Here is an 18,736-nt window from a genome sequence, read left to right on the forward strand (position 1 = left end):
ACGGATGAAATGATTCGGATGGATGCTACTCGGGCCCTTCACTTTGCGAGCTACGTTTAAAACGTCCACTCATTCGCGCATGCGCATAGGGAAGTTGGCCATTCCTACTACAATCATAGATTAAACATACTTCCTCTTACAACTCAGTGGAGGTGTGCAAAATGTCTGAGCCTTCTGTCCCATGGTGTCAACCCGGATTCTCTGTTCCGTGGCTTGATTCAAGTAGTGATGATAGTGACGACGAGGTTGTACTTTTGTAGCCTACTCATTATCAAAAAGGAGAAAACGGGGAGAAAGTGAGTGTGGGTAAACCACACTCGTCCGGTAAACACTTACTTTCCGTACTAGTAACGTGTATAGGCTACTAATACCCTACAAATCATTGTAATAATGATTTACTGTACAGTAATTCGTATAAATATAGCCTACATGGTTATTGGTTAGGATACTTACTATCTCTTTGGAGTGTAGTCGCAATTTCCAACCAAGCTTTATCTTTCTCTTGTTGATCCCTATAAATTTCTATAGTTGTATCCCAGATAACTGGTTAGGCACGGACGGCCTCAATTAATTTAGCTTTAACAAACAAACAAGGGAGGACACAAAACAACAACTAGATGAACACTATGACTGTAAACACAAACTACTAAACACTGTGATGCGAGTGACACATGCCTCGCTGAGAGCTACACGTGGTTTGGAGCTCAGTCTGCGCATGCGCAAGGGCGTGATCGTCCGCGGACGTTTTAGAAAAATCGCTCCCAGAGCGATTCCGCCAAATCGTCTACGGACAAATTTCTGTATCCGCGGATGGACGCTACGTTTCAATGGGCGATGTGAACGGTCCCATCTGATAACATGGGCAGCGATTTATTTTCGCATCCGTCTGCGGACGATTTAAAGTTCTGTATATATTATTTTCTATAATGGTTGCAGTAATAGTGACCATTAAAACATGGTTCAACATAGTTGTTAAACCATTCAAACCATTGAAGTCTCATGGTATCTGATTGAAGTAGGTACTTTGATGAACAATTCCAGGTCTGTGTCCAACAGAGTAGAGGAGGTTTATAATTAATTAAATAGTCAGCTTTGTACGAATCCTACAGTACAGGCTGGCCACATGTGTGTGCAAAATCCTGTGTGTGAAAACTTATCAGAGGACCGTGTAAACAACTACCAAGAGGTTTTCGATTAAGGAAAGTTTTCTAGGTTACTTTTTAGGAAAACACTGTGTAAGAAATATTTTTTTTATTTCCATCTAAAATAATATCTTTGGTTCATTTTATATTCAATATTTGTGCACTAGATTAATTGTGCAGTGTAACACGTAGGTATAATCTAAATCCATATTCTAAAAATTATAAAGGTAGGCCTAATCAACTAAGACTAACAAAACAACATAGCTTTGTCCGTAAACAACTGTTGCTACTTGAAAATTAATGTCTTAAAAAATATACTATTGTATTATTAGGCCTGGAGGCTAACATTTAAAGCTTAATCAGTGTACATTTAGATTTCCTAGCTAACTATAAAATATATTTAATAGTTTACAGCCTTTTTGGAATCATTTATAGTAGAGTTAAAAATTTTTAACAATGTCTTTGATATTTTACGGATACATAACCTGAATATATTAAATCTAATAAAATAACATAACAACTTTATTTTAATAACACCTTATTGTATCTAGAGGAACAAAACCAAACATTTTTATTTTGTGGTAATACTTTGTCATTACTTCACTGCTGATAGTATTATCTTAAAAGTATAAGTTAAAAGCATTCCTTCCTGATTACAAAATCCAGTTTGAAAATAACTTATCAACATAAACGGCACAAACTGGTGCAACTTATATCAACATTAAACTTTTTAGTTTACGTTTTATAAAATACGTAACAACTACGGCAGTAAATTATATGTAAATGCAGTTCTGGTACTTCTGAAAATAGACACCAATATTTACATTACTATTACTAATTAGCAATAACACCAATATCTTAATTAAATACTGTAACAAATAATTAAGTTAAAATTAAATAATTCAATAGTTTCTGTTGATAACTGTAAAAACCAACATGTCCAATTGAAGAAAGGTCAGTAAAGACTTATTTGAGCTAGATGTGTTCATTCATATAAAGATACTTCAGGAGTAGATTGACACCAATATTTGTTAAACATTTCAGTTTTTTACAACCAAGATTGAGTTATTTGAGTAGTTTTGTTTATTTTTTTTAGACCAATTTATGATAGGCAAAATTATTCAATTATGAAATTCATAATTCTATTCATTATTTGGGAGTGAACTGTGAATTAAATATAAAATATGTCATTGGTTCTCTTTGTCTATCGTAGGATAACATTTTTTATAAAATCATTCCATTTATGCTAGTACAAAAAATCCATCAATAGTACCTGTTGATGATATGTAACCGTTATCATTAATTTTTCAGTTTGCGATACAAGTTGGGCTATAATTTACCAAAAGGAAGCCTGTATGAATGTTAATGTCATTTGATCAGTCGGTGCTCTCAACCATACCGTTTAACAAGATTCTTGAAGAAGAAACTAAGATTCATTACAATTAAAATTAAACAATAAAAAATACAACTCACAGAAATTGTATTATTCAATTAAAAATATTCTGTTTTATGTTGTATGTCCAAAATGACTTGCTCTTATATTCATACATGTGTTACTCTTACTCTTACTCCCAGGGCCATTTATATCGGAGGTGATATTTGGCCGCACCAACAAATCCTCGCCAAGTCAACCGGTCTTTCGCATCATCCTCCGTTGCCCCAATTCTCTCCAAATCTTCTTGCACTTGCTTCCACCACCTCTGCTTAGGTCTTCCCCGGGGTCGTCTTCCTGTAGTGTTTCCCTTTAAAACTCTTCCCAGTCTACAATCTTCATCTCTTCTGTCAGTGTCATACATGTGTTATATGCTTCTAAATGGGTTAACGGCAAAGTAAAAAAAAAATAGATTCTTCGATTCTTGTATCTAAATAAATTCTTAAAAATTAACTTACTGTGTAACACAACATATTTAAATAAAATTAGCAAAGATTAAACACTAAAAAACACATATATAATTGTTTACTGTTAACATGATGTGTGGTAACTTTAATAATTATTACTATATTTTTTGCTATTGAATTAAAGTGGTAACTATCACACACTGTTATAGGCCTACATCAATTTTACAGAAATAAATTTATAATCTATACAAATAAATATTCAGTATAAAGCCAGGATATTTAAACGACTCAACCTTAAATGTAAGGACATGTTTCACTGTTACCAATAATTATCAATGATTAACGTTTCTTTCCGTATTCCACCATAACTTTAACTTTATCCTTACATATTAAAAACTTGAGACCCTATAAAATATTTTACTGGGGTTCTTTCAAGGAAGTCTATTTTCATGATTGAATTTGTAATAGATGTTTGCCGTATGAAGAACTTATATTAGCCACTTTTTATCCTCCCTCCCGGTTTAAATTTATTGTATTCTGGTTTAAGTCAATGCCTAAAAAAATGTTCTAAGTATATGGTTACAGATTTGTACAACTAACCTACTTGCACTGCACTCTACATTCTAAGTTACCAGTGCTGGAAACTTTATACTCATTCCTATTTAAATTTTTACAGTTTTGTTTGACACTTTACACAAACCTTTTTCATTTGCACTAGACAATGTTGCTTAAGTATTTTGTTTTAACTAGACTTTCCTTAATACAGGGTGCGGAAAAATAACCGATCTATTTTCTGCAGCGCACTGTTCAACGACAGGTCGTCTGAGGTTGGTGGGGGTTGGAAAGCCTACACAATGCTATTATCTCTATTATCTGTAGTCATAGAGCAGTGGTCACCTGAGCAACGTGTGTTTGTTATTTAGTCGTTTAAAAAAAGTAAAGTTAAATTGACTCGATAACTAACACATGTTGCTCAGGTGACCACTGCTCTATGACTACAGATAATAATCGTGTAGGCTTTCCAACGAGCCTACCCCCACCACTTTCAGACGACCTGTTGCTGAACAGTGCGCTGCAGAAAATGGATCGGTTTTCTTTCCACACCCTGTATAACTTCCAAATATACATTCCAATAAAATGCATTGGCGTTTGATACGTTATGTACAAATGTTACCCAAGTGAAGGACGAGGTATAATTTAGTAGCCTATTAATTGACTTATTTCTATAAAAAAATATCAAACATTTCCCAGATTAGGGATTTTTCCAATAAGAAATGTATTTCTCTATCTGAGAGGCCCATACTGTTTATTTTCTAGATAGCTTGACCTACTCATAAAGCTGGGTTTGAGCCATTGAGTCGTGATATTACACAGCTAGAAGCATTTGGTGATTGACAGGATTTGAACCAGACGGCTTTCAGACATACCGGTGTGAGACATATGTTCCGCTTAACCATTAAATCTCGTCTTACTCCTTTGCTTTACATTCCGAGTGAGTTATACCATTGACTGTTCACAGTAATGACTTCCCATTAAATGTAAAAATTTGAAGCCAAAAAATGTGGTGCAATCTGTTGAGATGGTCTACCAACTGACAAAATTCTGTGTCAAGTAATGGTTTTTCAGAGATCGTAATTTCATTTGCAAATATATGTTTGATTTGAAGGAAATAACAAGAATCCTTCAAATCGACACATTTTGTCAAAACATGCATATTCTATCTTAGAACTTGATTTCACATCCACTTCATAGTGGTGTGATTCAAAAGTGATTATCTTGACAAAATAGTTTGGAAAACGTTTGTAAAACCAGTACTGAAAGATCAACGTCCAGCAAATAAAGTAGAGAGACATTTTAACTAACGCCTTTGCCTCATAGATTTTAGCCTAACTAAACTACGAATGTTAATCGCAATGCTGGTTTCATCTGATTAACTACAATGGAACCTCAATAGCAAGAAACCCCTGATTACAAGTGCTATTTTCAAATGCCCTTGATTTGGTATTACCCCTGATCACGTTTCTTTGCAAACCTTGATAAGATGCCAAGTTTGATTACAAGTCATATGACTTGTTATCAAGGTTATACTGTATCTACTTCATGATCTACAACAACTATGTTTTGTTGTAAAAAAGAACTATACCATTGAAATTCATCAATAATCTAAGTCAGATTACTCCAAACCTGTCAAGGCTCTCGGCCAAATTACTATATAAGTTAATTGTAAGTTGAATAACTTAAGTGAATTCCCTTAACTCATCTCTTCGGAAGGGTGTGAAATTTAAGCATATTTCACTAGAGAACTTAAAATTCAAATATTCTGACTTCCAAATTCCCATCACTGGTGAACTGAGGTTTACTTTTGAGTTGTGGTTTTCCAAGACCAAGACATTTATTGGGGCAGCTCCTCCTCGTCTACGATAGGTTTGGTGTCCTCAGCTACCGACCTCCGCTTAGCTGCTCCAATGGAGCCCCAACGGATTTTTCCTGCCTCCCCGGAGCCGAGCAGAACGGAGTATGAAGTAGCAGTGTCGTTCTCCTTGCTGTGATGAATCCCGTATAAAAAGTAGACTAAGAGACCTGTGAATATCAAGTTATACATTATATTCATAAAAAGAAGTCAAGATGTTCAGTATCCAACTGAGCTAGTTTGAATCGGAGACCGACTTCGTGTTCCTTACTTAAGTTCCATTCAAGCGGGTTTTCTAGGGGCGATTAGTCATATCAGAGTATTCAAAAACATATATAGTGAATGAAAATTGATACTCCCACCAAGGTTGAATTACATTCTGTGAATAGTTTTCTTTAAGAAGGCAGTTTAACCCTGTATATTACTGTTGCCAGTTGACAGATGTCTATGTAGAAGTGTTTGGATGTAGAAAATGTGGGACATGACTTAGTGAGTGTGAGCTAGCTAACTTGGCTGCCACGATGCTCAACCTTAATTTACAAACAACCCTTGTATACTTAAAGTTGAACCAAACGGAACTTACCAAACGCCATCCAGATCATGAACCTGAGCCATGTCAGAGTGTTGAGATGCACCATCAGTTGAATGTTGGAGAGGATGCTGATCGCAGGGATTAAGGGGACCAGGGGAACTGCGAAGCCGAGACCGTTCTTGTTCTGCTCATGAGCGTGGATGATGACGATACCTGAAAGAATTTCAGTTAGAAGAATGAAGGATTTTTTGAAAGTTCACGCTTCGACTAGAAACTTGGATTGGATACTCAAGCTTAAGCTGTAGCCAGTTTTATGAATATGAAATAATTTGATTGAGCCATTAACAGAGTATCCTGCTAAAAATACTGCTTTCTAATTATACACAGAGTTTTTAATCATTTCAAACAGAAAGGCCTACTCACTAATCAGTGTAATCCATGGTATTTTTATTTCCCCATCAACTATCAAGCAGATTGAAACACTAAGAGAGAGGCAACACACTTTGTGGGGCTCATTAAACTATTTTCTCTTTGAGAAAACTGACTAAGCTGGTCTGTGACTCAGTCAATAACACAGAACTGTGGAATCATAGCAGCTGTTTTGTAATTAACTCTTTATATTTCTGGTTATTTCACTGCTACTCACAAGCAACGAGGACAAATATGAAGAACACAGTGATCAGCACCGTCCACCAAGAGTTGAGCTGCTGTTGCTGATTGGTCCAGTGAAGATGGAGACACAAAGCAGCGCAGAAACAGCTGAAGATGAAGACGCAAGCGCTGACTGCCGCACCCGGCTCACACCGGCCGACGACCGGCTCTAGCCACGAGTAACCGGTTCTCAACCGGCCTGCCGGACCAACGCCAAACTCTATCACCTGGTAAGTCATTGTAAATTTTGGATGTTAGTGTAAATCATTTAGTATCTGTAATGTTTATTCGTGTTGGTACGCTAATACTTCCATCCATTTGTGGTACATGAAAGTCTACATGCATAATATATGTAGTTTTGAAGTATAATCTAATTTTGGACTTAAGTAATAGGATATTTTTTCAGAGAATCTTCCATTTGTATTGAAGCCATCATAGGGTTATTTAAGGATATACCTTAATATTACAAGGACATTACTTGGCTGGCCTTTCTCATAACCGCTCTTCCACTTTTGTCAAATTCAAACTGACTGTCTTTTCCTGTAGATTAAATTTACAAGAGATCAAATATCATGTAAGGTACACAGTTCAATTGGTACACTCAGTCGTTACTTGAAGTGCTCCAATGTAAACTAACCACCTCTAAAAACAATGAAGAGATGATTTACCCCGGATGACGGAGTCCCGACCTCGCTAAGGGAGCTGTCTTCCCTGAGCAGCGGAGTGACCTCGGGCCTGTACCTCAGTATGATGACAGATGCGCTGACGATGGTGTAGGCCAACAGTGTACCGATGGACATAAACTCCACCAGCTTCTCCAAGTCAAAGAACAGCGCGATCAAAGCACTGCTTATACCCGACACTGCGAGGTTGATGATCGGAACCTGCATTTCATTTCATTTCATTTCATTTCATATAACTTTATTCATTAAAGTACAATACATAGATACAGGAATGGCGTCAAGAGTAATTTAATAAAACTAACTAACTAAAATACTAATCATTATCATGCATGGCATAATAACATACCATCAATATTAATAGCTTTTCAGATCAAATAAATTAAAACAAGCAGTGCAATATGAAAGTTTATAGGCCTACATGAAAATATAAAAATTAAAAATATAGATAAAATTATTTTAAAACCAAAAGTTTCAATTGATATGAAACAGAGCAATTAATAACTTAAAGAACTAAAACTCTTCAAAGGAGTACATAGCCTTGTTAATAAGAAACTTTTTCAATTTTGATTTAAATTTATTTTTGGAAGTTTCTAATTTGATTTCTTTAGGAAGTTTATTATAAAATTTGGAACCGGCATATTTAGGTGTCTTCGTAAAAAGTTGCAGAGTATGTGAGCTTGTGGCCAGGTTTTCTCGATTTCTAGTGAAGTAATTGTGATAGTCTCCAATAAGTTGTAATTCATTAAATCTGTCCTTTACTGATAATACTGTTTCATAGACATACATTCCATAAACAGTCATAATATTCTCAGTTTTAAAATATTCTTTGACTGAAGTTCTGCGTTTTAAATTGCACAAAATTCTAATAGCTTTCTTTTGCTTTTTTAGAATTGATTTTAATTTTTTCTTTTTTGCTGCACCATAAAGTGAAACTCCAAATGATATGATTGAATGTATGTACGAAAAATATATAATTTTTAAAGTTTCCTTTTCACATAGGGGTTTTAATCTTGTTAGCGCATAAAGGCCAGATGAAATTTTAGAAAGTAACTGATCAATATGATGATTCCACTTCAAATTTTCATCAATTTCTAATCCCAAGAATTTAATGTGGTCTTTATTTTGAATTATGTTGTTATTAACTACAATTTTTGGCAGATTTTGCGGTTTAGTTTTTCCTGCTTGGAAACACATAAAATTAGTTTTATCTGTGTTCAAACGCAAATTATTCGAATTAAAAAAACTGTTAAGTAATAATATATCAGAATTGGCCTTGGCTTCAAGTTCAGCATAGGTTCCTGCGGCTATTTTTAAATTTGCATCATCAGCATATAGGCAAAGCTTGCTAAAATCACTGAGTTGAGGAAAATTTCTCAAATAAAAGATGAATAAAAGAGGGCCTAGGATCGATCCTTGGGGCACCCCATATTTTACTTCCCGAGTACGAGAATTGTAAGAAATTTTATAATTTTTGTTATTACAGTGACTCAGTTCTACGTATTGTTTCCTATCAAAAAGATATGACTTGAACCAGTTCAAAGCAGTACTATTTAGTCCACTACTACTGAGCTTTTAAAGCAACAACTCATGAGAAATTGAATCAAAAGCTTTACTGAGGTCCATGAACAACCCTACCACTTTAGATTTACTCTCTAAGCTATCAACGATGGATTCAATGAAAGCTGTGGCAGCTGTTATGACAGATCTGCCACTTCGGAATTAGTGATGGGCGATGCGGACGCGTATCGCGATACAGCGATACGATACGTATCGGAAAAAAATATCGTATCGCCGTATCGAATCGGGCGTCTGTATCGCGATACGCGAATCGTATCGTCAAAAATATCGAAAAACGATACGTATCGTATCGTTTCCTCCCCCCTCCCCTACCTAACCTAGAAACGGCAAATTTATTAAGTACCTGGGGACCGAGCTTTGCTCAGGGAAAATCATTAGTTTGCTTTGAAAACACTAAACAGTCTTAAGTTTAGTATTTCAGATACATTAATCCATTCCCACACTACTCCACACTGCTCGCCTTTACTACTTCCTTCACAACTCCCTACGTCTTGGACCTGTTTCCCTTTCCTTCCCATATAGCATTTTAGGATTGCATATACATTAATGTAATGCAATTGCCACAGACAGTTGACAGTTCCCACACACTGCACTGCTCTGCTAGGCTAGATAGAACGCTAGTGGAATGGAAATGGACTGCAGACTGGACTGGGATGGGACACGGCCGCGTAGGCGGCCGTGCACTGGTACATTATCAAGTAAAAACCAAAAATATAGACGCTAGATAGAACGCTAGTGAAATGGACTGGAGGAGACTGGACTGGGATGGGACTGGTACATTATCAAGTAAAAACCAAAAATTATAGACGACACAAACTCCTATTTCAAACTACACATCCACAGAGTACAGATTTTGCAGTTTGCTCGGCCTGTGCAAAAAAAGCTTAAAAATATCGTTTTGACATGAATCGTATCGCTCTATGTGCCGATATAAGTTCAAATATCGTTTTAGGCGATACGATACGTATCGTTTTTCAAATATCGTATCGAGATATCGTATCGTCCCTCGCGTATCGCGATATTCCGATACGATACGATACGTATCGTACATCACTATTCGGAATCCATGTTGGCAGTCATCAAATGTACCATTATTTTCAAAGAAGCATACCAGTTGGTTATAAACAACCTTTTCATAGATTTTTGAAATTGAAGGCAGCAAAGCAATCGGTCTATAGTTTGATACTGTTTGTCTGTTTCCTTTTTTGAATAGCGGTTTTAATTTTGTTATTTTGAGTTTGTTAGGGAAAATTCCTGATATCAAAGATGAGTTAATGAGATGAGTTATTGGTTTAAGTAGGACTGATTTCGCTTTTTTAAAAAGAACCACAGGAATACCATCGTAGCCAGCACTATAGGAATTGTTTAGACTTTTAATAATTTTATCAATGTCGCTCTCATCAACAAAGCTAAATTTAAAGCTCCTTTTATCTAAAGGAAGTACAGGATGCAGTGTGTCATCAACATTTTTTTGGAATGTATTTATATTATTGAAAGTTTCAGTTTCTTTTACAATATCTGCAAAATAATTTATGAATTGGCCACAGACCAGGGAAGGGTCAGAACATACATCATTATTTACTACTAGGTTTATATTATGATTATTAATAGTTTTGGCTCCTACTTCAGAGTTCACAATCTTCCAAGTTGCCTTATTAACATTGTCAGAACTACCAATTTTTCTTTTATAATACTGTTTTTTTGAAGAAAACAATTTCTTGATCAAAAGTGTCATCAGTTTGATCATTATGATTATGTTTCAATATAGTGGTGCATATTTTAATGTGAGATTATGATGACCAAGCACCTGCAAAATTTGATAATCTCTGTCTTGTTGATAATTTTCATTCATCATTCATTTTGAGACAGTATGACAATATGCTTCAAATGTTGAACCAATTGCAAAAGCATGAAAACAGCGGGCCTGTGTGGATGATGGGTTAGGAGATGTGTGTCAAACAAGAACCAACTTATTTATATTTAGGTTGATGACCAGCAGTAGTCAGTGAAGGTCTTTTACACAAATATAATAAGTAGCAGAATAATTTGAAAGAACCTTGAAGAAAAAACTATGAGCCTTATCCAGTGATAACTCCTCAGTTCAAATCATAGAATCTGTAGCGGAGCAAAGGGCTCTAGAAATCAGAAGATTGCTATTTTGATCCTGGCAGCACTAACACTTTACAAGTGAAAGTGCAAAACTCGAAATCCCCTAAATGTTTCTGTATAAGCTGGGAATCTAACCCATTCTCCTCTAAGTCCAGGATGCTCTTTGGCTAGCAGTACCATTGACTATTAGATACTGAAGTTGTATTAATAGTCAAAAGCAGTACGCAGGATTCAAGTAAGAAATTAATCTTTCTAATTATTACAATTTATTTTAGTGTTATTGCTGACATTAAAGTACAATTACAAGCTCTGATTACTAACCTGAGTGGTTTTATTGACTTTTCCGAGGAAGGAGAAGATAAGCCCGTCAGCAGCCATGGCGTACATGCATCTAGGCAAGGCGAAGAGTGAGCCGAGCAGTGTAGTAGTCATGCCACACAACGCTCCCAGCGTGACGGCGTAACGCACCCAGGGTAGGTTGAGAGTAGTGAACGCCTCAGGCAGGGCGGCCGTAGGGCTGATCTGATCGTAGGGGACCATCAGCGTGAGAGCAGCACCCACCAAGATGTAGCCTTCACAGAAAAATGTTTGTCACAAGAATGGAATTTGCCTTGAAAACAGCTTAGTATTTTTTTTGTGTCCTACCATCAAGTCGGACGCTATAGGCTCTAGCCAGGAATCGTCACATTACTCCAGGCTAAGCCTAGAGGGTCGGAACATTATCACTTAAATAAAATCCATCACTGTTTGACAGGAATGAAACCCTGGACCTTGTGGAATAGTCCTGTGACTATTACATGCAAAAAATGTCTGCAATAAGTTTTTAAATATCAAATACTGATTTTGTGTACTATTATACTGCTCGACGTTGTGCCGAACACAATATTGCCTCTGTAGGAGAAGAAGCATTGAGAGGAGCGCTCTACTTCAACTCTTATGTTGCCTCAAGTCAGATATCAACCACTCCACGTACCTATGCAGACTAGAGTCATAGAGGTGATGGTTGCTATAGGAATGGAAAAAGCTGGGTCTCGAGCCTCTTCTCCGGAAGTAGCGATGCTGTCAAAACCAACGAATGCGTAGAAACACGTTGCAGCACCGGCCACCACCCCTGAGAGTCCGTAGGGTAGGAAACCTCCCTCTAAAAATACAACATTTGCGGTTAAATTACAGTTGTTTGATAACCATGACAAAAGTAGGGTAAAGAATGGTGAACGGTAAAATGATCAAGTGTCACCTTTCAATCACCAATTGCATACAATATTCTTTTGAATTGTTCAAAACCAGACAACTATCGTTCATTGAGCTATTGAAGCTAAAGTATATGAACTTTGACCATAGTTGGTTACAGAACTTTATCATACATGCTCCATTCATCTCTGTTTTTAAATGTACCCTGATTAGTTTAATCTTCACATACATCTGTTTTTCTATTATCTTTGTACATTCAAATTAACTGACCTAATTCCAGTCCCTTCCAAAATTACTAAGGGAGATTCAACAATAGTTTCCTGGTAAAAGGTGTTTTATCCTGTGTGATTCACAGAGACTGTTTCACATCCCAAATAAGAGGTGAAAAAAATGGTGTGGCTAAAATAATGTTAGAGCCGAAGAAGAACACACTCAGGGTATGATGAAGTTAATGAAGTTATTAAAAGTTGGCATGCCAGATAACTTCTTTATAAAATAGCATGAATAGAAAGTGTTATTAGGATGTAAGGCTCTAGCCAGAAACCGTTTTACATATACTTCAACCTTCATACTAGAGTATTGTAGCATTACCACTTAGATATCATTAATTTGTAATAATATTAGGACCACTCTATCACGCTACTGCGCTAGATCAGGTGTAACTTACGATCTAGAGTCCAGTTGTCGATGTTTGCGTAGGTGAAGCCCACTGCGATGACTAGTGTCATGACAGCTAGGTTGACGAGGGTGAGAAGACTGTTGACAAGAGCTGATCCCTTTACCCCAATAGCTAAAAATAACATTGTATTTGCTTTATTGGGATTTAGGAAACAAACATTTAAGTGTAGTGTTTTTGAGATAACATGTGAACAAGAACAAATTAGGACTTGTAAATCATTGATTTAAATAATTAGAAAAGACTAGTTCTGTTGAAAATCTTAAGCACATGTTATTTATTAGTTTTACGTTAGTGGAGTTTTGTTACAGCGAGGCTTTGACACTTTTCAGTAAAAGCGTTAAATATTTTGAGAAGAATTGACTTCAGCTGATCCATATCAAATGATAAGGGGGTTCTAAAATCTTTGTTTTTGACAACAAAATATTTCCCACTTCAACACCTACATGTTACTTTACCATACCTCGCATCTAGCTTCTCAACACTTTTCATGTCCATAGTTCCACTACATATGAAAAAGTGTGTGTATTTGTCAGTTTTGTTATTTTTCAGTAAATTCTCATCCTTGTAGTTTCTACAGTTATTTTCTTCACTTGATAACACACTCAGATTGTCAGAAACCGCACAATTTGTATTGTTTATTATCCCTAAATTGATTGTTTGAACCTCTAAAGCAAATAACAATTGCACAACTTTTTCCACACAATTGTACATACATAGGAATCACTCACCTAGGATGCAAGTGTAAGAGATACAAACGGCAAAGGCAAGGAAGTCCGGGTAGCGGCCGAGCAGTTGTTCGTGGAGTTCTCCTACAGTCTCAATGGTGTAGTTGCTGATAACACCTCCTAGGATGGAGTCTATGTATCCACTCCAAGCTCGGGCCACAGAGGCAGCTCCTAAAGGACACAGAGTAACAAGATTAGTTGTCTGGAATATTACTCTATGCTCTTTTTGCTAGAGGGCCTTGGTCTTAAATTGTTGATCTGAAGGTTGCTGGTTTTTGATGGTTCGAAGCTGTACCATGGTTACTGGTAATTATGGTTGGTATTGAGTATGTATACTTTATTTCCCTGAGTATTTTTTGGAGGAATAAACATTATTTCATATATACTGATTGTTTGGTTAGTAAAAGTGAGTTTAGACAATGTTAAGCATAACACAAATCCTCAGATGTGCAGAAACACACGTAGAGTAAAAATAATAGCATTTGCGCTAATCAATAATTACCATACACTAATGTATTAACATCTAGTTTTTTATTATGATTTTGTTTGTATATCGCTTACCAATCATGTGTTCAAGAATGATATTCCATCCGATGACAAAGGCCCAGAACTCTCCAACGCTGACGTAAGTGTAGATGTAAGCTGAACCAGCCTTTGGCACTCGTGTTCCAAACTCTGCATAGCACAGGGCTGCGAGCATGGATGTCATGCCAGCCAGGATAAAAGACAAGATAATGCCAGGACCTGCCAGATCTCTGGCAACTGTGCCGGTCAAGACATAGATGCCAGCTCCCACCATGTGCCCAATACCTGTAAACAACATAATGTCATATTAAGACAGTAAGACATATCAGTCAGAACATAGCCAGTTCTCAACATGCATCTGGTATTTTGTTCACCTACGACGAAACGATTCATTTAACAGCATTGTTTACTTACTTAACAGTATTGTTGTTTTACTACTTTACAACACGAGTAACGGACCAATGAGGACCAATGGTTAGACTAATACTTACCCAACAGAGTGATGTCGAAAGTGTTCAGACAACGTTTCAACGGAGTTTCCATGTTGTCATCGGCAGAACTGAGCTGTTTAGTTCTGTTCATTTTTGTGCAGAAGCCTGAGAAAACATGGCCCAGAATCTTGTGCCTGGCCCCTGGCATCTTGCTGCTATTGAAATAACCAAATACCGGTATTAAAAATTGTTATATTGTCAAACGGTAAAAATATGATGTAACTAATTGAAAATAAATTTATTCCATACACAAAATTTGAGAAACATACACTATACACATGTCAGAAAAATTGTTCAAAGGGTGTCTTGAAGTTTTTTATATTGTTGGTCCATTACAAATTCCCTTTCTTTTTACCAGTTAGATGTTATGTGATATAAGGAGTTATTTTCTTAGGTGGTCTAGCAGATGGTTGTAGTACAAAAGGCTCCTTTGTCCGATTTTGTGATGATGTGATGGGAGAACAACGTTTGTAGCATTCCACATGTTGTCTGTGTTAATTAATACATTCATCAAGTAATTTTATAAAAAAATATTACTAAGCTCACTATCAGAATGTTAAGATAGTCTAATTGTGACACCTCCCCCTTTAAGGAGCTTTTGAAAAATACTATTTATTCACAGTTCAGGAAAGCAACTGTGCTGCAGGGAAACAGGGAACATTCCTTCGGTAAATACAGTTTGTGTTGGGATCCAAATAAAAAACCCTTCGTTTATCCATAGTCTATGGTTTATCCTCTATTTTACACGGCAGTTAAAAGCAACAAGGCAAATATAGAGAAAATGCCAGTAAAAATCTGATAAACGACCAAGATAAATGCATGACTTAGTCTAAATTTAGACTTGGTCAAACCGTTCCGGAAATGCAACAATGGAATTGAAATTTTATGTTCAAGAACGAAGAAAAAGAAACAACTTGTAGCATAGGTCATAAAGAACAGCCAACTTGTACCAGTTGTACCATACTGACAAGTCGTCTGACAGGGCTATTAAAGCAGGTAACGCTTTGATGTAATTGTTGGACCATTGATTATATATCTTAAGGGAGATATATAATCAATGGTTGAACGATGTAAAATCAATCGCAAACGCCTTCAGCAATACGTTTAGTAATAAATCAAAATTTAGTAATTGCTTCAAAGTTTATTTTTTTTTATTAGGTGATGAAAACATCAACTTAGCAATGTCTCGTCGCATGGGATCTGGGGTTAGGTACAGTAATGTAATAATTTGTCGAGATTTTTTACTAAGTGGTGGTACGATATTAAAGTATTTTACATCGCATACGTAAATTTAAATACAGATACTTAAAAGATTCTGGATGTATTGCAGTTGCAATGATTGCATTGTTCTTACCTATTGTACAAACGTATATTTGTACCTCAAAAATGCATTTTTAAGATTTAAACATACAAAATTATGTTTAATATCACATATTAGGCTAATTATTGATCACGTGTTTAGTTTGACATAAAACATAGCCAACACTAATGTACGGGAATTAACAATTAAAATTGCATTTAAAAGTATTGGTACTAATAATGCTAAAAAAGATTATAAATAAGTGAATATCGTGTTACACCACAAAACGGTTAAATATTAATTTAGGATTAAAAAATCATACAAAACATACACAATCGTACTCCCATTAACAATTAAATAAAACCTCAATTTGCTGGTTTCCTTACTATAGAAAAAAAGACGGTGGAAATGTTTTATTAAAACGTAAAATGGTTTTAGTAACGAAACTGATGTAAATGTTACGCTAACCCATCTTCATTTGTTTAAAATTTTCAATATAAAACCAAAGGCCTAACTAAATTTCGCCGTCCTTAATATCAACTGTAAAAAGTAAGTAGGTGTTTAAGTACCGATATTTAAAATAAATAAATAAAATATTAATTTTTGTTGCTCCAAATGTATAGATTTTCTTTAATTACAAATACAGTATACTTAAAAGTGATATCCAAAAACTTCCACTGAATTTAATTGATCTTGCGTAGTCTACCAATTGCCAAAAAAATTATATATTCTTTGTTCCTATATTTCAACTAAAGCATTAACCAATATTATTTTCTTGTCCCAAACCTTATGGAATAAACACTTAAAGCATACAAACGCACAAAAATCCAACAACCTTTTCCTTACACTACTAGCCACCATATGGTAATCCTTAATGGTTTTCAGAAATCCGTTTCGGTCAAAACTTCAACCTTTTCATACTTGTTTCCTGTTCAGGACCAGAAAATGACCTTATGTCCTAGGATATAATATGAATACTCACCTGTTAGTAGATTATCTCAGTGATAAGATGTTTTATCACCCGCCAGGAATGGTGACTGTCAATGGAACCGCCGGAGTTTGCGCGGGAAAGGATGATCGATCAGACAGCCGGTGCTAAAAATAGCACCCATATGGATAATGACAATGAGGTAATTGTATTGACAATATCCAGAGTATCCTCCTGGAATATCTAATCCACTTCTTTTAACTAAGTAAAATTACAAATTTGTATTAAGTAAATGTTGAACGTTAAGTTATATTGGTAGACAAGTGGTCGGTAGATGAAAAAGTTGATTCAACCATACTAATTATACTAATAATCGTCTTGGTAACCGAGTGGTTGTGAAGCTCGTCTTCAAATATGAAGGTCAATAGTTCCAAGTGAGATCGTTGCTAATGTTACAAAATGCTGATGTTAGAATGATGATGATAGTAACATCAAACACGTCAAAGTAAAAAAATGTGTAACTAACTAATAAAATTTAAACATAATATGATACGTATAAGTTTTGTTAATCTGATTAGTTAAATAACTAAGCAAATTAACAAAACAAACGTATCAGCTGGCGCATATTTATAACAAATACAACACTCTTTAACTAATGAGCGTGCCCTTAGGGAGAGGGCTTATCAGAAAACTGATACTTTTTCCCGGGAGTTTCTCATCAAGTAATTTCATTTAATTAATGTGGTTGTTAGGTGTTTGGCTTACGGATATATACTGTCTGTTTGACACGCTCTTCGCTCAGGTAGATATTTGCGAATAGGAAAATAAATTTACCATCTTTTGGATATAGCAGTTACATTGGGATTAGAGTAGTGTACTGTTTAAATTTGTGAATATGGGCTTGGGAAAAGAGCTGTGCATTCAATGTTATTATAATGGGGGCGGGATCATACTAATAATATTCTGAATAATGTACTGTGCAAGAGTAAATATGTTCAACACTCTAGTCAACCACGCGTAACATAGTCTACATAACGACAACCTTATTTTTAAAATTGTTTTAGCCAAACCGGCTAAAACTCTACTACTCTATTTTATAGTCAAAGTCAATGGCTGTTTTTCATCTTAAAGTTTTATTATGCTTATCAAATTTGCTCGCTCAAGCGAAAATATGTATTCTTATTCTCATAGTATTCTTCATGTATTTACATTCTTATTCTCTACAGGTATTATCATTGGGAGCCTACCAGTAGACCGACAAGATACTTGGTCGTCTGGCCACTAGACCGTCTTTTTTAATTAAATAGATAAATACTGAAAACCAGTACGTCGACAAGTTATTTCATCGTCATTCCAGTTGATCGGCCTGTAAAACTAAATTATTATATACGAGAAACCTACTTGTCGTCAATCGACCCGACCGACTTACCACTTGCTCGTCTTTTAGGTGGGGATAGGGGGCAGAGTGGGAGGAGCTAACCGGGGATTACCCAGGAGTTTGAGGCGCTTCTCGTGGTTGAACCACGTCGCTCGAGGCTAGAAGCCAGTCTTGCCAACTGAAAGTAGCCTAGCTCCGTCGAACACTACACACTCGGCGTGTTTATACAGTCTGGAGTTTAGTTGACGTTGGCGCGCAATTCTAATGGATAGTTTCGTCGTTTCTATAGCAACCGTGAAGTGACCTCGTTCTCGCGCATTCCTCTGCCTTTGTATTATTTAATCTGCTTTGAAAGATAAGACTCGCTTATGTGCATTGACTATTGAATCAAATAACAATATCATTAGGGGGTTTTGATCGTTTGTTTGGATAAAACTACGTACCGTATATTGTAGAATTACATTTGTAGTGTGGTAATATGGTGTATATATATATAATTAATACGCTACATGAAACTTTGTCGGTTGAACTCCTCCGCCATTTCTTAACCGATTTTATCCATTGACATCTCATTG

At 35.9% G+C, this 18,736-nt stretch overlaps 1 protein-coding gene across 2 annotated transcripts; it reads right to left on the minus strand.

Moving 5' to 3' along the window:
* Positions 1–1,261: 1,261 nt before the first annotated feature.
* Positions 1,262–16,919, minus strand: LOC129003121 (cationic amino acid transporter 4-like). Of its 2 annotated transcripts, none has more exons than XM_054431359.1 (11): positions 16,838–16,919; positions 14,556–14,710; positions 14,101–14,349; positions 13,543–13,710; positions 12,803–12,925; positions 11,918–12,085; positions 11,266–11,516; positions 7,243–7,458; positions 6,570–6,801; positions 5,975–6,136; positions 1,262–5,561 (listed from the first exon to the last, which is right to left on the minus strand). In XM_054431359.1, the coding sequence occupies exons 2-11, from the start codon at positions 14,701–14,703 to the stop codon at positions 5,374–5,376; spliced, it is 1,905 nt and encodes a 634-aa protein (XP_054287334.1). In that variant the 5' UTR covers positions 14,704–14,710; positions 16,838–16,919; the 3' UTR covers positions 1,262–5,373. The 2 variants fall into 2 exon arrangements, with proteins under 2 accessions (XP_054287334.1, XP_054287332.1); XM_054431357.1 differs by having other exon boundaries at positions 14,556–14,707; positions 16,838–16,899.
* Between the last annotated feature and the right edge of the window lie 1,817 nt (positions 16,920–18,736).

Source organism: Macrosteles quadrilineatus, unplaced genomic scaffold, assembly GCF_028750875.1.
Source record: "Macrosteles quadrilineatus isolate MER2022 unplaced genomic scaffold, UCM_ALF_1.0 Scaffold_9__3_contigs__length_116548681, whole genome shotgun sequence".
NCBI classification, from domain to species: Eukaryota; Metazoa; Arthropoda; class Insecta; order Hemiptera; family Cicadellidae; genus Macrosteles; species Macrosteles quadrilineatus.